Source organism: Lampris incognitus, chromosome 17 (assembly GCF_029633865.1).
Source record: "Lampris incognitus isolate fLamInc1 chromosome 17, fLamInc1.hap2, whole genome shotgun sequence".
Classification (NCBI taxonomy): Eukaryota; Metazoa; Chordata; class Actinopteri; order Lampriformes; family Lampridae; genus Lampris; species Lampris incognitus.
The window spans coordinates 4,509,375-4,529,422 of NC_079227.1; the positions used below are offsets into that span (position 1 = coordinate 4,509,375).

Consider the following 20,048-nt stretch of genomic DNA (forward strand, 5'->3'; position numbering starts at 1 on the left):
TGTGTGTGTGGTGTGCGTGTGTGTGTTACTATGACTCTGTGTGTGTGTGTGTGTGTGTGTGTGTGTGTGTGTGTGTGTGTGTGTGTGTTACTATGACTCTGTGTGTGTGTGTGTGTGTGTGTGTGTGTGTGTTATTATGAGTGTGTGTGTTAGTATTATGGATATTATTCTTGATATTATCATGGATTTGAATATTATTATTGATATTATTAACGCATCAAGATGGCGGCCATGGCCGGCATTCCATTCCTGCCACTTATCCTACTTAGGGTCACAGGACACTGGAGCCTATCCCAGCGGTCACTGAGCGGCAGGCGGGGAGACACTGTGGACAGACCGCCAGTCCATCACAGGGCCGACACATTCACACCTAGGGACAATTTAGTACGGCGAAGTCACCTGACCTACATGTCTTTGGACTGTGTGAGGAAAGCGGAGCATGGCCGGCATAGAAATTGTAATTCCAATGGGATAACAGACTAGTCCAATAAGTTCATAAATCCCCGAGTCTGCAAAAGGAAGAATAACTATGGTATGAGTGGAAAACTTAATGGAGTGGATGTTGAAGCACAGCCAGGGCACGCTGGTGACCCCGCGGCTGTGAACCTCAGTATGAGGTTGAGTGTCGGCTAAATACACCCTGCCGTCTTTATATTGCTTCTTCCGTCCTCCTGGGGCACGGCGTCCTGTCACGAGCTGAGAGTAAAGGACTTGTTTTTGGAGGCGAGAGTCAGACATGACCAGTCCATCTCAGCTGATGTGGTGCGATGGTGGCAGTTATAGTAGGCATGTTGGCCTCCTCGAGGACGTGGGAGTTGGTGCGCTTATCCTCCCAGCTGATCCTAAAGATCTTCCTGAGGCATCGCTGCTGGTCTGCCTCGAGCGCCTTCATGTGCCTGCTATATGTGGTCCAAGTTTCTGACCCATGCAGTAGAGTTGGCAGCACTACCGCTTTGTTCACCAGAATTTTTGTTCTGGCCCGAGGGTCGTGGTTTTCAAAAACCCTTTTACTCAGTCTTGAGAAGGTCCAGCTGGCACAACTGAGATGATGGTGTATTTCACCATGGTGTATTTATTGTCAGAGAACACACGCACACACACACACACACACACAATGGTGCTATCAGATTCACAGAACAAACACAACCATTAAAGTGCAGTAAACTGAGTCTAACATCTGTATGAGGGAGATGATGGATAAAGAGTGAGGCAGATAGAAAGACAGGGTCAGAGAGAGAGAAAGAGAGATCACTGATTGTAGTCCTGAGAACCGGTCAACTCTTGACCTTCGCTACTTGTTTTCTTTTGGGTTTCTCCTCTTCTTCTCTTTCTGCAGTCTTTACTTGTTTTCTTTTGGGTTTCTCCTCTTCTTCTCTTTCTGCAGTCGTTATTTCTCTCTCTCTCTCTCTCTCTCTCTCTCTCTCTCTCTCTCTCGCTCTCTCTCTCTCTCTCTCTCTCTCTCGGAGCGGTGTGTGGCCTCCTGCTCGTCCGGGTGTTGCGGTGTGATTACAGGCCCGTCCTGCAGAAGGTAAACATGATGTCAATGGAAGGCCGAGCCTGGCTTCCATTAGACTGATTGGGTTAAATTAAACATCCATTTAGTGCGACACACACACACACCCACACACACACACACACACACACAACACCAAAGCAGGCCAGAGTTTCCGGAAACTGCTGTGCCGTAATAGTTTATATGATAACTGACAAACAAACCCAAATTAATATCCCAGGCCACATCAGAAGACGGAGAATGTGAAGCAGAGAGTGGAATGTGACAGGGGTGCTGTTTGACAGGTTAGTAATGAGTCACAGGGAAGGGAAGGGAGGTAGAGGATCAGATCATAACTGTAGGTTAGTAATGGGTCACAGGGAAGGGAAGGGAGGTAGAGGATCAGATCATAACTGTAGGTTAGTAATGGGTCACAGGGAAGGGAAAGGAGGTAGAGGATCAGATCATAACTGTAGGTTAGTAATGGGTCACAGGGAAGGGAAGGGAGGTAGAGGATCAGATCATAACTGTAGGTTAGTAATGAGTCACAGGGAAGGGAAAGGAGGTAGAGGATCAGATCATAACTGTAGGTTAGTAACCTGGGTCACAGGGAAGGGAAGGGAGGTAGAGGATCAGATCATAACTTTAGGTTAGTAATGAGTCACAGGGAAGGGAAGGGAGGTGGAGGATCAGATCATGACTGTAGGTTAGTAATGGGTCACAGGGAAGGGAAGGGAGGTAGAGGATCAGATCATAACTTTAGGTTAGTAATGGGTCACAGGGAAGGGAAGGGAGGTAGAGGATCAGATCATAACTTTAGGTTAGTAATGAGTCACAGGGAAGGGAAGGGAGGTAGAGGATCAGATCATAACTTTAGGTTAGTAATGAGTCACAGGGAAGGGAAGGGAGGTGGAGGATCAGATCATGACTGTAGGTTAGTAATGGGTCACAGGGAAGGGAAGGGAGGTAGAGGATCAGATCATAACTTTAGGTTAGTAATGGGTCACAGGGAAGGGAAGGGAGGTAGAGGATCAGATCATAACTTTAGGTTAGTAATGAGTCACGGAAGGGAAGGGAGGTAGAGGATCAGATCATAACTTTAGGTTAGTAATGAGTCACAGGGAAGGGAAGGGAGGTGGAGGATCAGATCATAACTGTAGGTTAGTAATGGGTCACAGGGAAGGGAAGGGAGGTGGAGGATCAGATCATAACTGTAGGTTAGTAATGGGTCACAGGGAAGGGAAGGGAGGTGGAGAGGATCAGATCATAACTGTAGGTTAGTAATGGGTCACAGGGAAGGGAAGGGAGGTGGAGAGGATCAGATCATAACTGTAGGTTAGTAATGAGTCACGGGGAAGGGAAGGGAGGTGGAGGATCAGATCATAACTGTAGGTTAGTAATGAGTCACGGGGAAGGGAAGGGAGGTGGAGGATCAGATCATAACTGTAGGTTAGTAATGGGTCACAGGGAAGGGAAGGGAGGTAGAGAGGATCAGATCATAACTGTAGGTTAGTAACCTGGGTCACAGGGAAGGGAAGGGAGGTAGAGGATCAGATCATAACTGTAGGTTAGTAATGGGTCACAGGGAAGGGAAGTGAGGTAGAGGATCAGATCATAACTGTAGGTTAGTAATGAGTCACGGGGAAGGGAAGGGAGGTAGAGAGGATCAGATCATAACTGTAGGTTAGTAATGAGTCACAGGGAAGGGAAGGGAGGTAGAGGATCAGATCATAACTGTAGGTTAGTAATGAGTCACAGGGAAGGGAAGGGAGGTGTAGAGGATCAGATCATAACTGTAGGTTAGTAATGGGTCACAGGGAAGGGAAGGGAGGTAGAGGATCAGATCATAACTGTAGGTTAGTAATGGGTCACAGGGAAGGGAAGGGAGGTAGAGAGGATCAGATCATAACTGTAGGTTAGTAATGGGTCACAGGGAAGGGAAGGGAGGTGGAGAGGATCAGATCATAACTGTAGGTTAGTAATGAGTCACGGGGAAGGGAAGGGAGGTAGAGAGGATCAGATCATAACTGTAGGTTAGTAATGAGTCACAGGGAAGGGAAGGGAGGTAGAGGATCAGATCATAACTGTAGGTTAGTAATGGGTCACAGGGAAGGGAAGGGAGGTAGAGGATCAGATCATAACTGTAGGTTAGTAATGAGTCACAGGGAAGGGAAGGGAGGTAGAGGATCAGATCATAACTGTAGGTTAGTAATGAGTCACAGGGAAGGGAGGTAGAGGATCAGATCATAACTGTAGGTTAGTAATGGGTCACAGGGAAGGGAGGTAGAGGATCAGATCATAACTGTAGGTTAGTAATGGGTCACAGGGAAGGGAAGGGAGGTAGAGGATCAGATCATAACTGTAGGTTAGTAATGAGTCACGGGGAAGGGAAGGGAGGTAGAGAGGATCAGATCATAACTGTAGGTTAGTAATGAGTCACAGGGAAGGGAAGGGAGGTAGAGGATCAGATCATAACTGTAGGTTAGTAATGAGTCACGGGGAAGGGAAGGGAGGTAGAGAGGATCAGATCATAACTGTAGGTTAGTAATGAGTCACAGGGAAGGGAAGGGAGGTAGAGGATCAGATCATAACTGTAGGTTAGTAATGAGTCACAGGGAAGGGAAGGGAGGTAGAGGATCAGATCATAACTGTAGGTTAGTAATGAGTCACAGGGAAGGGAGGTAGAGGATCAGATCATAACTGTAGGTTAGTAATGGGTCACAGGGAAGGGAGGTAGAGGATCAGATCATAACTGTAGGTTAGTAATGGGTCACAGGGAAGGGAGGTAGAGGATCAGATCATAACTGTAGGTTAGTAATGAGTCACAGGGAAGGGAGGTAGAGGATCAGATCATAACTGTAGGTTAGTAATGAGTCACAGGGAAGGGAAGGGAGGTAGAGGATCAGATCATAACTGTAGGTTAGTAACCTGGGTCACAGGGAAGGGAGGTAGAGGATCAGATCATAACTGTAGGTTAGTAATGAGTCACAGGGAAGGGAGGTAGAGGATCAGATCATAACTGTAGGTTAGTAATGAGTCACAGGGAAGGGAAGGGAGGTAGAGGATCAGATCATAACTGTAGGTTAGTAATGGGTCACAGGGAAGGGAGGTAGAGGATCAGATCATAACTGTAGGTTAGTAATGAGTCACAGGGAAGGGAAGGGAGGTGGAGGATCAGATCATAACTGTAGGTTAGTAATGAGTCACAGGGAAGGGAAGGGAGGTGGAGGATCAGATCATAACTGTAGGTTAGTAATGAGTCACAGGGAAGGGAAGGGAGGTGGAGGATCAGATCATAACTGTAGGTTAGTAACCTGGGTCACAGGGAAGGGAAGGGAGGTGGAGAGGATCAGATCATAACTGTAGGTTAGTAATGAGTCACAGGGAAGGGAAGTGAGGTAGAGGATCAGATCATAACTGTAGGTTAGTAATGAGTCACAGGGAAGGGAAGGGAGGTGGAGGATCAGATCATAACTGTAGGTTAGTAATGAGTCACAGGGAAGGGAAGGGAGGTGGAGGATCAGATCATAACTGTAGGTTAGTAATGAGTCACAGGGAAGGGAAGGGAGGTGGAGGATCAGATCATAGCTGTAGGTTAGTAACCTGGGTCACAGGGAAGGGAAGGGAGGTGGAGAGGATCAGATCATAACTGTAGGTTAGTAATGGGTCACAGGGAAGGGAAGGGAGGTGGAGGATCAGATCATAACTGTAGGTTAGTAATGAGTCACAGGGAAGGGAAGTGAGGTAGAGGATCAGATCATAACTGTAGGTTAGTAATGAGTCACAGGGAAGGGAGGTAGAGGATCAGATCATAACTGTAGGTTAGTAATGAGTCACAGGGAAGGGAAGGGAGGTGGAGGATCAGATCATAACTGTAGGTTAGTAATGAGTCACAGGGAAGGGAAGGGAGGTGGAGGATCAGATCATAACTGTAGGTTAGTAATGAGTCACAGGGAAGGGAAGGGAGGTGGAGAGGATCAGATCATAACTGTAGGTTAGTAATGGGTCCCAGGGAAGGGAAGGGAGGTGGAGGATCAGATCATAACTGTAGGTTAGTAATGGGTCACAGGGAAGGGAAGGGAGGTGGAGAGGATCAGATCATAACTGTAGGGTCAGGTCTTCCTCCATATGATGTAATGTCAGCCTGGTGGGACATCCAGTACGTCTCTCAGCACCAACATCTGAAGAGGAAAAGACACGTGTTTTATTTTAATCATCTCGAAATGTAAATACTGAATCATGAACTTACCCTTAACCTGCCCCTTAACCTGCCCACTAACCTGCCCCTTAACCTGCCCACTAACCTGCCCCTTAACCAACAACAAGTAATGGATCAGTTGCTCTCGTATTGAGCACAACATACCTGTGTGTGTGTATGTGTATGTGTGTATGTGTCTGTCTATGTGTGTGTATGTGTGTGTGTATATGTGTGTGTGTGTGTGTGTGTGTGTGTGCATGTGTATGTATGTATATATTTATGTGTGTGTGTATGTATATGTATATATTTGTCTGTGTGTGTGTATATGTATGTGTGTGTATGTGTATGTATATATTTGTATATATGTGTGTGTGTGTGTGTGTGTGTGCGTGTGTGCGTGTGTGCTCGCAATTGGGAAAGTGACAGAGAGATGCACACACAGAGTTTAGTCCATGCCAGGATTGTCAAACAGTTTTATCTCAGGGTGTGAATCACAGATCTGGTCTGAATCACTGATCTGGTCTGAATAACAGATCTGGTCTGAGTAACAGATCTGGTCTGGATCACAGATCTGGTGTCCTGTCGATGGACTAACATTCTTAAGACTATATGCCTGCTCGTGTCAGTGTTCTCTTTGGCCCTCTGCAGCGGATGTGATATATAATCCTGTCCCGGCCGTAAAGACGGAGGTGTCCTTTTCATAAAGTCTGTCCCGGAGACAGCCCTTTACAGTCTACCTTTCCTCCTGTGTTGTGCTCCCAGCCTGCAATACAAGTCCGTGGTCTCTTCTGAGCTGCACAACTTATTTTTTGGTATGACAGTTGAAGGGCCACGCCAGACTTGACGTGGAGAATGTTGCTGGATCTGCTTCTTCACCGCACACCAGGGACGCGCTGCAACAGAAACCAGAAGAAACACCCTCAGAGGTCCTCTGCTCCACCGTCCCCACCGAAACTCTCCTCTCCATTTCAGCTTCACCTATGTGAGGAATTCTCTTGATTCAGGGCAGCTCTTGAAACCAGTTCATTTCCGCTGGCAACAGATGACTCCCAATATGGGGCAGACTTTAAAACGAAGAAACGTCTCAATTCTTTCCTACACGACTTCCTCGTGTACTTCAGTGTAAGATCCCCTTCAGTGCCTCAGTTACAGACCAACTAACCAGAAATTAGACGAGATCTCCTCCAGGAAGACGAAACCATCCTGAAACGTGAAGCCAGCATGGCATGTAATGCTGCACTCCACCGTTTTTCACCAGTAATTAGTGTTGTGTTGTGTTGTGGTGTGGTGTGTTGTGGTGCCGTTATTCTATGTTGAGTACACTGAGAGCCGCAAAACCAGAGTCAGTTCCATGTATGTGCAGACCTACAAGGCCAACAAACATGATTCTGATTCTGATTTATTTCCTCCATTCTGAAGGTGGAGGTGATGTGGTGGTGGTGGTGTAGGACAGACAGTCGTCTTCCAGTAGAACAGTGTTGGGATGTAGTGGATGGACGAGGTAGAGAGAAACAGACCTGTTGGCTATGATTTTCTGGGACTACAAACAAGGTGTAGCAGGACTACAAACAAGGTGTAGCAGGACTACAAATGAGGTGTCGCAGGACTACAGATATTTCAAAGCAGGAGCCATTTCCAATCTTCAGTTACTGTAATGTTGTAGTAATGTTCTCTGCGGGTCCAGACCTTTCTGACGATGTGTTTAGTTAAGTCCTGTCACAACGTTTAGCTGTACCACTTCATGGACGGCCTTGGTCCAGGTTACTGTCAGAGACCCTTTGGAGGCCCAACACAGGAAAAGAAAGGGCTTTACTTCGTTTGTCTGTTTTGGTGGAAATAGTAACAAACACCATTTAAGGTCATCATTTTCCACTCATTTACAACTGACCCAGTAATTCTGGCTACTCTGAAGCTTATTTTCCTGAAGAAATGCAAGACCTTACTGTCCAGACCGAACCCTGCGGTCATGACCCGGGTGGTCAGCAGGACTGCAGTATGTCTCTGTGGTGTACATGTTTAGCTCTTCAAAATGTGTGTGTGTCTGTTTTGTTTCGTCGCCTGTATTGGCAATTTTCTGATGGTGTCTTATTTCTAGTGTTACTGTTGTTATTGTCTGTATTATGACCGGTTTATTTTCCCTTTCTGTAAGAGAGGGAGTGCTGGGTGGTGGATGGGTGAGAAGGGACTTAACAAAGCTGTTAAAGTGATTTTTACATAGGAAAATTTTATAATTTATATTCTTTCCCAAATGAGGAAGGGAAGAAAAGGATACAGTCAGTTTTCCAAATATTCTCTCCTGGAATCATCAGTTTTTGGTGGGTTTTTTTTAAAGAAATTTCTCTCTCTCTCTCTCTCTCTCTCTCTCTCTCTCTCTCTCTCTCTCTCTCTCTCTCTCTCTCTCTCTCTCTCTCTCTCTCGTCCAGGAGCCTGATGCCTCGTACGTTGGAGGGTCAGATCACCATGGAGAAGACGCCCAGCTACTTCGTCACTAAGGAGGCTCCTCATCGGGTCTTCTCCATGAGCCGCCACACCAAGCTCATCGTGGTGGTCCGCGACCCTGTGACCCGCGCCGTGTCCGACTACACGCAGACGCTCACCAAGTCGCCCGGACTGCCGTCCTTCCAGAGCCTGGCCTTCCGCAACGCCTCCACAGGCCTCATCGACACCTCCTGGAGCGCCGTGCGGATCGGCATCTATGCCAAACACCTGGAGAACTGGCTGCGCTACTTCCCGCTCTCCAGCTTCCTCTTCGTCAGCGGCGAGCGGCTGGTGACGGACCCGGCGGGTGAGATGGGCCGCGTGCAGGACTTCTTGGGCCTCAAATGCGTTGTGACAGACAAGCACTTCTACTTCAACCAGACCAAAGGCTTCCCCTGCTTGAAGAAGCCGGAGGGGAGCAGCCGGCCTCGCTGCCTGGGCAAATCCAAAGGCCGGCCTCATCCGCAGATCTCCTCCGAGGTTCTCCTCCGCCTCCGAGACTTCTACCGACCCTTCAACCTCAAGTTCTACCAGATGACGGGCCTGGACTTTGGCTGGGACTGAATCGCTTCACCTCCAAAACCCTTTAAAACTAAGAAGCCATAGTCTGGACCGCCAACAGAAATCCACAGAGACATGTCGGACAATTATTCTGGTCCCACTTTATGATGAGTAGCTGTGATGAATAAACTATGTAGTAGAGCGCTTATAACACACTTGTTAACACATTAGCAGGCGGCTTAAGAGTATTAACAACCGTCCTGTACCCTTTAAATAACTGTTAATCACAGCATCACAAACCTGAAGGTTGAGTTTAGACAGAAAGTCCTAAATGGTTCTGTTTAGGACAAACCTGTCGGTCTGGACAGTCTGGTCTGGTCTGGACAGTCTGGTCTGGTCTGGTCTGGTCTGGTCTGGACTGGTCTGGACAGTCTGGTCTGGTCTGGTCTGGACAGTCTGGTCTGGTCTGGTCTGGACAGTCTGGTCTGGTCTGGTCTGGACAGTCTGGTCTGGTCTGGTCTGGACAGTCTGGTCTGGTCTGGTCTGGACAGTCTGGTCTGGTAAACGGTGTAAGACAGAGGTTAAGTTGAGATTAGAAAAAGAAGACAATAGATACCACACGTGAACAAGTATTAATAAAACAACGGTTCGTAGTTTTAAGCCGCTGGCTATTGTTCACAGGTGTGTTGTACGAGTCCTAGTCTTAGAGTTATCGGTTCCACGTCTGGCTGCCCTGTCTTCTGGTCAGCCAGTTAGAGTTATCGGTTCCACGTCTGGCTGCCCTGTCTTCTGGTCAGCCAGTGTGTAGATGGGACACGTCTGGCTGCCCTGTCCTCTGGTCAGCCAGTGTGTAGATGGGACACGTCTGGCTGCCCTGTCTTCTGGTCAGCCAGTGTGTAGATGGGACACGTCTGGCTGCCCTGTCCTCTGGTCAGCCAGCGTGTAGATGGGACACGTCTGGCTGCCATGTCCTCTGGTCAGCCAGCGTGTAGATGGGACACGTCTGGCTGCCATGTCCTCTGGTCAGCCAGCGTGTAGATGGGACACGTCTGGCTGCCCTGTCTTCTGGTCAGCCAGCGTGTAGATGGGACACGTCTGGCTGCCATGTCTTCTGGTCAGCCAGTGTGTAGATGGGACACGTCTGGCTGCCATGTCCTCTGGTCAGCCAGTGTGTAGATGGGACACCACAGGGGAATGTGATGAGCAGAGGAAACCGGCAGTATTGCAGGTACTTGAGGGACTGATTGAGAACCACTGATGACGGGGACTTGCTGTAGAGAGCAGAGATGTCCGTCGTGTCAACTGAAATCAGACTGAGGCGGTTCTGTACCGCAGCATCCCCTGCAGGTCTGGTTCCACTCGGACTGGAAGTCGCCGTTCTGTACCGAGGCGTGTTTCACAGCACATGTTTTCTGTGGAAAATGGCCGGAAAAGCTAAAAGATAACTGCACTTTGAAGAGAGAGTCCCAGTGGACAGACAGACAGACAGACAGACAGACAGACAGACTGAGAGAGAGGACGGAGGAGGAGGAAAGACAGGAGGGACGAGGCGGTGCAGGAAGACAGTCTTAAGATGTGTAACTGGGAACCAAGAAAGTGGTGCGGAAGCTGAAATGTGTGTGTGTGTGTGTGTGTGTGTGTGCGAGGCCGGATGAACGGAGACGGTTCACGTCCCGGTCATCCGGATCTGCATCTGTCTCGGGATCACGTTCGTCTCTCACACTCGTTAACACAGACGTCGTTTCCATCCACTTCCGTTTCCTGTGTCCTTCTCTTTCTAGACACAGAGGAACCGAGGCAGGGCTGAATCTGACTGCTTGTGCAGGAAGATGCCACAAGTGAACAAAAGCTGATTTGTTTCGCGCTGTAAATTTGCTGTTATTTAAGTTGCCCGGTGGCGCTCGTCCTCCGTGGGACATCCAGACCCCATCCGAATCTGTGACCTTTCCTTTACTTTGATTTAATCAGCCCTCACTTGTGTATTCTGGACTTCCCTTCAATTGTACATTTCTCAAAAGCCTAATTTATAAGATGACAAGATGTTGCTGAGATGGTTTCCTCTGAGTCTTCTGTATTTGAATACGAATTGTGACTAAATTTTTACTCTGAGAAAAGACGTCATGGTGTCCGTTCATGCTCTCATTTAACATCATTAAAACCAACACCTTCACATACAAGCACTGACACGAGCCACGCCAGCCGACCCGGATGATCGGTTCTGCCCTCGACGGATCAAATACGTCAAAACCATAATCAATAACAACACACAATACCATGAAAATGATCAAAACTGGCCACGACTAAACTCAGTCAACATAATATCTCATCTCATCTCATCTACTCTCATCTCATCTCATCTACTCTCATCTCATCTACTCTCATCTCATCTACTCTCCTCTCATCTCATCTCATCTCATCTACTCTCATCTCATCTACTCTCATCTCATCTACTCTCATCTACTCTCATCTCATCTACTCTCATCTCATCTACTCTCATCTACTCTCATCTCATCTACTCTCATCTCATCTACTCTCATCTCATCTCATCTACTCTCATCTCATCTACTCTCATCTCATCTACTCTCATCTACTCTCATCTACTCTCATCTCATCTCATCTACTCTCATCTCATCTACTCTCATCTCATCTACTCTCATCTCATCTCATCTACTCTCATCTCATCTACTCTCATCTCATGTACTCTCATCTCATCTGATCATCAGCCGTTTCTCCTCCTGGGGGATCCCCCAAGGCGTTCCCAGGCCAGATTGGACATGTAGTCCCTCCAGCAAGTTCTGGGTCTACCCCGGGGTCTCCTCCCAGTTGGACGTGCCTGGTAAACCTCCAAAGGAAGGCGCCCAGGAGGCACCCTGATCAGATGCCCGAACCACCTCAACTGGCTCCTTTTGACGCGAAGGAGCAGCAGCTCTACTCCGAGCTCCCTCCGGATGTCCGAGCTCCTCACCCTATCTCTAAGGCTGAGCCCAGACACCCTACGGAGGAAACTCATTTCAGCCGCTTGTATCCACGATCTCACCCTTTCGGTCACTACCCAAAGCTCATGACCACAGGTGAGGGATGGAACCAAGACTGACTGGTACACTGAGAGCTTTGCCTTCCGGCTCAGCTCCTTCTTCACCACAACGGTCCGGTACAACGTCCACATTACTGCTGATGCTGCACCAATCCACCTGTCAATCTCCCGCTCCACCCTACCCTCACTCGTGAACAAGACCCCGACATACTTGAACTCCTTCACTTGAGGCAACAACTCATCCCCAACCCGGAGGGAGCAATCCACCATGTCCCAGTAGAGAACCATGGCCTCAGACGTGGAGGTGCTGACTCTCATCCCGGCCATTTCTCACTCAGCTGCAAACCGCCCCAGTGTGCTGGAGGTCACGTTTTGATGAAGCCAACAAAACCACATCATCTGAGAAGAGCAGAGGTGCAACTCTGAGGTTCCCAAAAAGGACACACTCCTCATCTTGGCTGCTCCTTGAGATCCTGTCCATGAATATCACAAACAGAACCAGAGACAAGGGACAACCTTGGTGGAGTCCAACACCCACCGAAGACTTTGTGCCGAGAATGCGGACACAGCTCTCACTTTGGTTATACAAGGACCGGAAGGCTTGTAGCAACTGCCCTGGTACCCCATACTCCCGCTGTACCCCCCCCCCCCCCCCACAGAGTGCCCAGGGGTAAAATGTAAATGATATTATTTACATTTTCATTTCCCCAATGGTCATAACGAGGCGGTAATGCTCTCTTTACAGACTGGAGGAATGCCATAGTGTGTGTGTGTGTGTGTGTGTGGGGGGGGGTAAGGTAAGGTGGGGTTATATGGCTCCAGCCCTCTGGGGATACATTTGAAGTTAACTGAGGGAGGAAGCTTTTCTGATGTGTAAGCAATCAATTCTCTGAGGTGATTGGACCTTTTCACGGCAGCAATCAACCCCACCCCCAACCCACCCCCACCCTCACCCTCTTCTCTCTCCTTTGACCTGTAAGCCTGGCCGCCATAACCTTCTGACCGCTGACCAACACACTGGTCAATGGAGTCGCACACACCTATCCAACCAGCTACACATAAATATGTACACACAGCACACAATAACATAAAACAACACACACACACACACACACACACACATGCACACACATGCACATGCACACACACATGCACACGCCCTGATAACATGTCCAGTCCATTTGATTCGTGTAGCCCCGTGTCACCAGTTGTACATGTGGCTCAGGGGCTTAACAGCAACACCACATCCTGTCAGCAGACCCTCGCATCGCATAAGGAACCACTCCCATACACCTGTGTACACACACACACACACCACGCACCGTCCCCCTCTTCACACGCACGCACACGCACACACACACACACTTACGCGCGCATGCACGCACATACCGCACACAGTCACGCGCACGCACTTGCGCATGCGCGCACGTGCACACACACACACAGCATACTTACAACCAAACAGAAAACGCCCCCCCCCCCCCCATTAATATTGCATTGGCCACCTCGGGGACGCTCTGGGGCGGTGTGGGGGTGGTGTGGGGGTGGTGTGGGGACCCTGTGGGGGCGGTGTGGGGACCCTGTGGGGGCGGTGTGGGGACCCTGTGGGGGCGGTGTGGGGGCGGTGTGGGGACCCTGCGGGGGTGGTGTGGGGACCCTGTGGGGGAGCTGCGCGGATCAATAGCTGCCTGTTTAGTTTATGAGCGCGGCAGACACGTGCTTACATGTCACTGTGAATTACCCCAGGGGTCGGCCCCGGGTCGCGAGCGCGCATTTGTAAAATATTATTTAACACGTGATTGATCTGCCATAGATACGTGATCGATGCGGGGACATGGCAGCTCGCGCGTGTATCGGACCTGTGCTGGGTCATTAGCAGCGCCCGCGCTGCTGCTTTATGTGTCCCATCACACCGCTGTGAAGTACAGTCCGGACTCGGTTTTACGACTAATCAGCGATGGTCTCGCTTACATTTAATTTCCTTATTACCCCCCCACACCCCCACCCCACACCACCCCCACCCCCCAGCCCGTCCGTCTGAAGCACCAAACAGAAGAACCACAAAATCAGTGAATATGAAGGAGCCGAACCGGCATCAAACGGGTCTGTCGTCTGTTGGCGGTTCTGCAGATGTCGCTTCCTGTGCGGCGGCATAACCCGACCCAGCTGCAGCGGACAACCGAACCTCAGAACCTAACGCGGGTAGAGGGGATGGAGGAGGGTGGAGCTGAGCCAGCACCACGCAGTGCAGGCAAGGGGGCACAAGAGGTTCTCCCCCGCAACGTGCTGGGCTTCACTCTCTTCCAGCTGTTGCAGGTAGGAACTCTGGTGACTATGACGTCATTTCTAAGTCAACTTCCTGGTTTGTGAAAACTGAATTGACCAATGAACCGGATTGTGCAACCGTATCTCCGGCTTTCTTCTGAAGCATCCACATTACCACGGTTAAAGGACTCCTGAGCTTTGTTCACCACAATATTCACCCACACCAGTACACACCCTATTATGTACTATATAGTACTATCGATATGCAATAATATCTATAGTACTGTCTATATGTAGTGATATGTATAGTACTGTCGATATGCAATAATATGTATAGTACTGTCTATATGTAGTGATATGTATAGTACTGTCGATATGCAATAATATGTATAGTACTGTCTATATGTAGTGATATGTATAGTACTGTCTATATGTAGTGATATGCATAGTACTGTCGATATGCAATAATATGTATAGTACTGTCTATATGTAGTGATATGTATAGTACTGTCTATATGTAGTGATATGTATAGTGCTGTCTATATGTAGTGATATATATACAGTACTGTCTATATGTAGTGATATGTATAGTACTGTCTATATGTAGTGATATGTATAGAGCTGTCTATATGTAGTGATATGTATAGTGCTGTCTATATGAAGTGATATGTATAGTGCTGTCTATATGTAGTGATATGTATAGTGCTGTCTATATGTAATGTTATGTATAGTACTGTCTATATGTAGTGATATGTATAGTACTGTCTAAATGCAATAATATGTATAGTGCTGTCTATATGTAGTGATATGTATAGTGTTGTCTATATGTAGTGATATGTATAGTACTGTCTATATGTAGTGATATGTATAGTGCTGTCTATATGTAGTGATATATATAGTACTGTCGATATGCAATAATATGTATAGTACTGTCTATATGTAGTGATATGTGTAGTGCTGTCTATATGTAGTGATATGTATAGTGCTGTCTATATGTAGTGATATGTATAGTACTGTCTATATGTAGTGATATATATAGTACTGTCTATATGTAGTGATATATATAGTGCTGTCTATATGTAGTGATATGTATAGTAGTGTGTATATATAGTGGTATGTATAGTGCTGTCTATATGTAGTGATATGTATAGTACTGTCGATATGCAATAATATGTATAGTACGGTCTATATGTAGTGATATGTATAGTGCTGTCTATATGTAGTGATATATATAGTACTGTCGGTATGCAATAATATGTATAGTACTGTCTATATGTAGTGATATGTATAGTGCTGTCTATATGTAGTGATATGTATAGTGCTGTCTATATGTAGTGATATGTATAGTACTGTCTATATGTAGTGATATGTATAGTGCTGTCTATATGTAGTGATATATATAGTACTGTCGATATGCAATAATATGTATAGTACTGTCTATATGTAGTGACATGTGTAGTGCTGTCTATATGTAGTGATATGTATAGTGCTGTCTATATGTAGTGATATGTATAGTACTGTCTATATGTAGTGATATGTATAGTGCTGTCTATATGTAGTGATATATATAGTGCTGTCTATATGTAGTGATATGTATAGTGCTGTCTATATGTAGTGGTATGTATAGTGCTGTCTATATGTAGTGATATGTATAGTGCTGTCTATATGTAGTGATATGTATAGTACTGTCTATATGTAGTGATATGTATAGTACTGTCTATATGTAGTGGTATGTATAGTGCTGCCTATATGTAGTATGTATAGTACTGTCTATATGTAGTGATATGTATAGTACTGTCTATATGTAGTGATAGTGCTGTCTATATGTAGTGATATATATAGTGCTGTCTATATGTAGTGATATGTATAGTGCTGTCTATATGTAGTGGTATGTATAGTGCTGTCTATATGTAGTGATATGTATAGTGCTGTCTATATGTAGTGATATGTATAGTGCTGTCTATATGTAGTGATATGTATGGTCTACCTAAGAACGTTCCTTTTCCACATGGACCTTAATCCATAGATGAGAGCTTGGTCTAGTCAGAAAGGCAGGAACTGAGGAAGCCTCTTGGATGAGAGGCGAAACGTCTTCACGGATATATACCAAGTCCAGTTGCACTTGATTCAACTCCTTTGGATAATCCATAGATGGTCTCTAAATATGACTAGTGCTATCTGGCACTCTCCAGCTAACTGGTATTTCAAATCCCTTTTTATTTGTGTCTCTGTCGCTCATCTACTAAATAACAGTTGACATGACATGCCCTCTTACTATTACAAATGTATCATTACTACTTCATATAGTAACTATGGTGTGATTAGCAGCCGCTTTGGACAAAAGTGCCTTATAAATGAGAAAATGTAAAATGAATCAGAGCGAGAATCAGTCACAGACACAACGGCACTGAAAGTCTGTTTTTATCAAGTTGAAGTCTTAAAACACAAAGACAAAAAAGAGAAATAATCTATAAGGTTAAAAGTAACGTGGAACAGAAACTCCCTCTTGTTCCTCAGCTGACTTGAACAACTGTCTCGCTGCTCTCTGTGGGGGTCAGCATCGTCTCAGAGGTCAGAGGTCAAAGTGCATTCCACCACCAGGGGTCACATACGGTCATCTGACCCCTCATATACAGAAGTCTATTCTCAGACTGATGAGGGGAACGTGATGAATTTGTTATGGTGGTCCAGTAATGGACTCATTTGCTGTGACTGATAAAGCCTCACGGCCCACTGTCTGTCGGCCGAGGGAGAACTCTGTCTTTCAGACGTGTTTATACAACGGTACAATGTTATGTTACAGTATTACAATGCTACAATGTTACAATGCTACAATGCTACAATGTTACAATGCTAAAAGTTACAATGCTACAATGTTACAGTGCTAAAAGTTACAATGTTACGGTGCTAAAAGTTACAATGTAACAATGGTACAACGCTACAATGTTACAATGCTAAAAGTTACAATGTAACAATGCTACAATGTTACAATGCTAAAAGTTACATTGTTACAATGCTACAATGTTACAATGCTAAAAGTTACAATGTAACAACGCTACAATGTTACAATGCTAAAAGTTACAATGTAACAATGCTACAATGTTACAATGCTAAAAGTTACATTGTTACAATGCTACAATGTTACAATGCTAAAAGTTACAATGTAACAATGCTACAATGTTACAATGCTAAAAGTTACAATGTAACAATGCTACAATGTTATGTGTGTGAACAGGACCATGTTTGGGGGCTGAGCCGTCCTAATGGAAGAAAACCCCAAAATACTAGAATATAGATTGTGCTGTGTAGTTATAAACCTCAAATTCGGTCCAGACTTGAATGAAAGAGTGAGTCGACTATGGAACAGGCTGAAGGTCTTTCTAACTTTTGGAGCTACGTTATGTCCTAGTGGTCATGTGACAGAGGCATCATCTGCTGACCTTTAACCCCGGCATGGGGAAGCGTTTGGACCGTGGAGTGTTTCCTGTCAGACAGACAGCTAGTCTGACGTTGCATCTCCTTATGTGTTCCTGGAGGATTTATTAACACGTCTGTCCATCCGTCTCTGTGTGGACACAGAACTGATCCCCGTCCACGGTGGAACCAGTGTCCTACTGGACAAACCCCATGACTTTAACAGCACCGACAGCCCAGCTGTTACTTTTCATTCTATGTTCATACTGCTGATGAATCTTTCTGATTCATCAATTTGTTGCCGTTTTTGTTGTTGAGAAAAGCTGACTTATTATTTATTTGCTATTTTTTGCTATCGTTTTGCTGCTGTCCTGTGTCTAAAATTGAAAGGTTTTTTTATTCTCATCCCTTTTTATTTTACTTAGAGCACTCTGTGACTGTGAAAGTGCTCTAGAAATAAAGTTTGATGTTCTCATTATGTGTATGGAGAACCCTGTCGATCTGTGTCGAGTTTCGCCACAGCGGAGGCGGTGGAGCGGGGAGGGACAGCGGGAAGCAAAGAGCAGGAGCAGGAAGAACGGGATGAGCTTGAGGCGTGAACCCAGGTTGGTCTGAGGACACGGAGTGCTTTCTTTATTTGTGAAGAAGGAGATTTTCTGGAATTTTCTGGAATTGTAACTCCGGCTTTGCGAACAGAAACTCGGCCGGCTCCAGACGGATTTGGGTCCGAAGACAGGCGCTTCAGAATTGTCCGTCCTGATGTCCTCCAACCGTCCTCATGTGAAGTTCGCAGTGAGCCCGTGAAGACAGGAGGCCTGGCTCCGGCTGCAGCATTTGCACCCGCGCTTCCTTTCTAATTAGCCAACCAAAAGCAGGAATGTAAACGTAAGCCGTGCCGTAATTACAAATCAGTGGAACCCGAACCCGGTTCCTGTCGCGTGCCACTTGCTCGGCCAGCTTCATGAATGGGTCCTCTGATGGGCTCCACCATGTGTTCAGCAGGAGCGCCTTAGTCGGGGTCCCTGCTGCTGCTGCAGAGCCAACGTGTTCTGCTCGCTGGAGGTTTGAGAGGGATGAAAACACTTAAAGAGGGAGAGGGAGGGTGGGAGAGAGGGAGAGAGGGTGGGAGAGAGGGAAGTGGCTGGATGGGCAGATTAAAGAGGGGGATTTGGTTCATTTGATGATGATGATAAGTGGTGGTTTATCCTTGAGAAGGAGGGAAGGAAAACAGAGGAACGGCAGCAGACAGCTAGGCCTCGGGGAGGCTCATTAACACTTAATGGAGCTGACCCCGGCGGTGCATACGTACCCATGACCTCTGACCTTCGAAGTGCATATTAAAGATCTCTTTCCCAAGTGACCAGACTCCATAGTGATTAAAGACAGGCCGGCGCTGGCTGGGCTACCGAGGACAGGCCGTCTTGATGGACCGTCACTACAACTGCCGTCCCACCTCTCAGTCACTCTCAGTGAAGGGGCGTTACTGTCCCGCTGCACCTGAACGCCTAAACGCCACATTTACAGTTTTGACACACACACAACGCACACGCTACACAACGTCTACCTACTCTTAGTACGCCATCAACCCCCGAAGAGCAGAAGAAAAGATTCAGAGACACTTCGTTTGTTGTTTCATGAAATGAAACGACACATGGTTTCCCGGGCACAGAGCAGCAGTGCAACACAAAGACAACAACACACATTCAAAAACTACAAGAACACACACATATCCAAATCCAAACTAACGCATATAACTAAAGTAAACAAAAAAAATCCCTGTCCAGGAGAAGGAACACCAGCCAGGATGGCGTCAGAACTGCTGGTCTGCATGGGCTAGCAGTTAGCTTAGCCTGCCCCGCTTCCACGTCCTGTCAGACCGCCCTCGGTGCTTCCTCTTCGGGCACAGCTCCAGGCAGGGCCGTGGTCCCTGGGCCCACGGGACGCAGCAGACCAGGCTCCCCCAGCCGATCCAGCACCAGGTCTCCCAGCCGATCCAGCACCAGCTCTCCCAGCTGATCCAGTACCAGCTCTCCCAGCCGATCCAGCACCAGCTCTCCCAGCAGATCCAGCACCAGCTCTCCCAGCTGATCCAGCACCAGCTCTCCCAGCTGATCCAGCACCCGCTCTCTCAGCCGATCCAGCACCAGCTCCCCCAGCCGATCCAGCACCAGGTCTCCCAGCCGATCCAGCACCAGCTCCCCCAGCCGATCCAGCACCAGGTCTCCCAGCCGATCCAGCACCAGCTCTCCCAGCCGACCCAGCACCAGCTCCCCCAGCCGATCCAGCACCAGCTCTCCCAGCCGACCCAGCACCAGCTCCCCCAGCCGACCCAGCACCAGCTCTCTGGTGTTTGTTTTGGTGACAGCTTTCGAGCAAATGGGGAGGGGGGAGGGTGAGACGAGACGCCTGCAGCGTCGTAACTAACCCTTTCCAGAGGACATTGATTGTTTAGTATTGTAAAGTGCATGGATAAGAAGACACGCAGGTTCGGACCCGGTAGTCGAGCGGTTAGCGATGCTTCCTGCGGTGCGGGAGACACGGGTTCGCTTCCCGGCCGCGGCACTTCCTGTGGTTGCGTCATCCCCCGAATTCGCTACAGTATCATACGTGTTGTTGCGTAATCATATTGGGGTTTTTTTTCTAACATTTATTTCTGATTTTTCCCT

General features: G+C 47.3%; 1 protein-coding gene across 1 annotated transcript in view; it reads left to right on the top strand.

The window, feature by feature from the left end:
- LOC130127634 (heparan sulfate glucosamine 3-O-sulfotransferase 6-like) overlaps window positions 1–8,732 on the top strand; it is a 55,575-nt gene extending 46,843 nt beyond the window's left edge. Inside the window, exon 2 of the mRNA XM_056297324.1 lies at window positions 8,114–8,732. Coding sequence (XP_056153299.1) covers window positions 8,114–8,732 — 619 coding nt within the window. The remainder of the gene's footprint in view (window positions 1–8,113) is intronic.
- Window positions 8,733–20,048: the final 11,316 nt, after the last annotated feature.